At 37.9% G+C, this 2164-nt stretch overlaps 1 protein-coding gene across 1 annotated transcript; it reads left to right on the top strand.

Moving 5' to 3' along the window:
- On the top strand, positions 1-933 carry LOC126513612 (olfactory receptor 4C11-like). Its single transcript, XM_050162096.1, has one exon. The coding sequence runs from the start codon at positions 1-3 to the stop codon at positions 931-933; it is 933 nt and encodes a 310-aa protein (XP_050018053.1).
- The last annotated feature ends 1231 nt before the right edge of the window (positions 934-2164 follow it).

Genomic DNA, 2164 nt, shown 5'->3' with positions numbered 1-2164 from the left:
ATGTGGCTGAATAACAATGTGACTGAGTTTATTCTACTTGGATTGACACAGGATCCATTTAGAAAGAAAATCCTATTTGTTGTGTTTTTGCTTTTTTATATGGGGACATTAGTGGGTAACTTGCTGATCATTGCTACCATCAAGACAAGTCAGACCCTTGGGAGTCCCATGTACTTCTTCTTGTTCTACTTATCCTTGTCTGACACCTGCTTCTCGACAACCATCGCCCCTAGAACGATTGTGGATTCCTTGCTGAAGGAGGTGTCTATCCCTTTCAGTAAGTGCATAATACAAGTGTTTACTTTCCATTTCTTTGGCTGCCTGGAGATCTTCATCCTCATCCTCATGGCTGTTGACCGCTATGTGGCCATCTGTAAGCCTCTGCATTATATGACAATCATGAGCCACAGGGTCTGTAGGATATTGGTGGTCATAGCCTGGGTGGGATCCTGTGTGCATTCGTTAGTTCAAATATGTCTAGCCTTGAGTTTACCCTTCTGTGGTCCCAATGAGATTGATCACTTTTTCTGTGACTTGCAGCCACTGTTGAAACTTGCATGTACAGACACATATATGATCAACCTTCTTCTGGTGTCCAACAGTGGGGCCATTTGTACAGTGAGTTTCCTCGTGTTGATGGTCTCATACATAATCATCTTGCATTCCTTAAGAAACCACAGTGCTGAAGGGAGGAGAAAAGCCCTATCCACCTGCATCTCCCACATCATTGTGGTCATCCTTTTCTTTGGACCTTGCATATTTATATATACACGACCTGCAACCACATTTCCTATGGACAAGATGATAACTATATTTTATTCAATTGGGACACCTTTGCTTAACCCTATGATTTACACACTGAGAAATGCAGAGGTGAAAAATGCCATGAAAATGTTATGGAGGAAGAAACTTGTCTCAGATGAGAGAAAATAATAGGAGGTCATCAATCTTTTTTCATAGTTAGCATTACATAATAAGTCAGTAAATACAATTTATATTATTAATTTAGTATATCAGTTTCTTAGGGTGTGGGTTTATAAGCTTATATATTAAAGCGACAAGGTGAAATATGTTTTAGTCAATTTTATATAGAGGGATAAAGAATGAAATATACATAAATATAAAAACGTTTTCTTCATACATGTGTATTACTGTGTCTCTGCCTTTCTAGCCTTTCTGTCCCAACAGCATTTGTGGCCTTTTTTGGAATTTTCTACCCTCTTTCTGTTGATTTCTGGAATTTTCTCCTAATTTTTATGTATCTATGTAATCACATTTTCTATTCAAAGCCTGATAAGGTTTAACCTCTTACAAATACTTATTTCTTACTTTTTGTATTTTGTTTGTGAGATTTAATACAATTACAGTAGTTCTCCCTTATTTTCCCTCTCTCAAAACCCTCTCATATATAAATACCCGCTCTACTTCAAAACTGTAACCTCTTTCTTTCCCCAATATTTGCTATTGCAATCATGTGTGTATATGCATATGCATATATATATATATTCTAGTGACTTACTTTTTATAAAGAACTTTGGTCTTATCAACAACTTAACTCTTTTCTGGACTGAAGAAATTATGCCGTTCAAATAATTATAGCAATTGTGAGTATAGGTGAAATTATGCCAGATTCAAATAATTGTAGCAAGTGTGAGTACAGGTGAAAATGCGTTCACTTGAAGGAATCCCTATTCTATTTGGGAATTGACTCAAAATTTTTATCATGTGTTTATTTAATTGTTCTAGAAGACTAACAGGACACACAGACAAAAAAATCATTTTTCAGAATCTCTGATGCTCTGCTCTCAATGTTGGGGTTGCAGTTACAACAATTCTTTTGTAACCCCTATTGCCTTCTTCTGACTGGATTTATTTTATTTTAACTACTAAGATTTCTCTTGGACATACTATGTATAGTATGTTATTTATTGTAAAGTGTAAGATTTATTGCAGCAGCCTTGGTTTATGCGCTACCCAAGCATCACAGAGATCCGATCTGGGCACCAGGAGAGACATCATTGGGATGAGTGAGTTTCTGACCGCGGCAGCAGCCATTCCTCATCCCTCCTACACTTCCTGGTCACCCTGCAGGGGCTATACTTCCCGATACCTCCTCTCTCTTCCTATTCCACCCAGCTTGCATCCACAACCCTCCCCCCCCCCC

This window comes from Alexandromys fortis, unplaced genomic scaffold, assembly GCF_014885135.2.
Source record: "Alexandromys fortis isolate MF-2015 unplaced genomic scaffold, M_Fortis_MF-2015_v1.1 scaffold_128, whole genome shotgun sequence".
NCBI lineage: Eukaryota > Metazoa > Chordata > Mammalia > Rodentia > Cricetidae > Alexandromys > Alexandromys fortis.
Note: the sequence above shows the minus strand (reverse complement) of the source record. Positions and strands in the feature narration are given on the sequence as shown.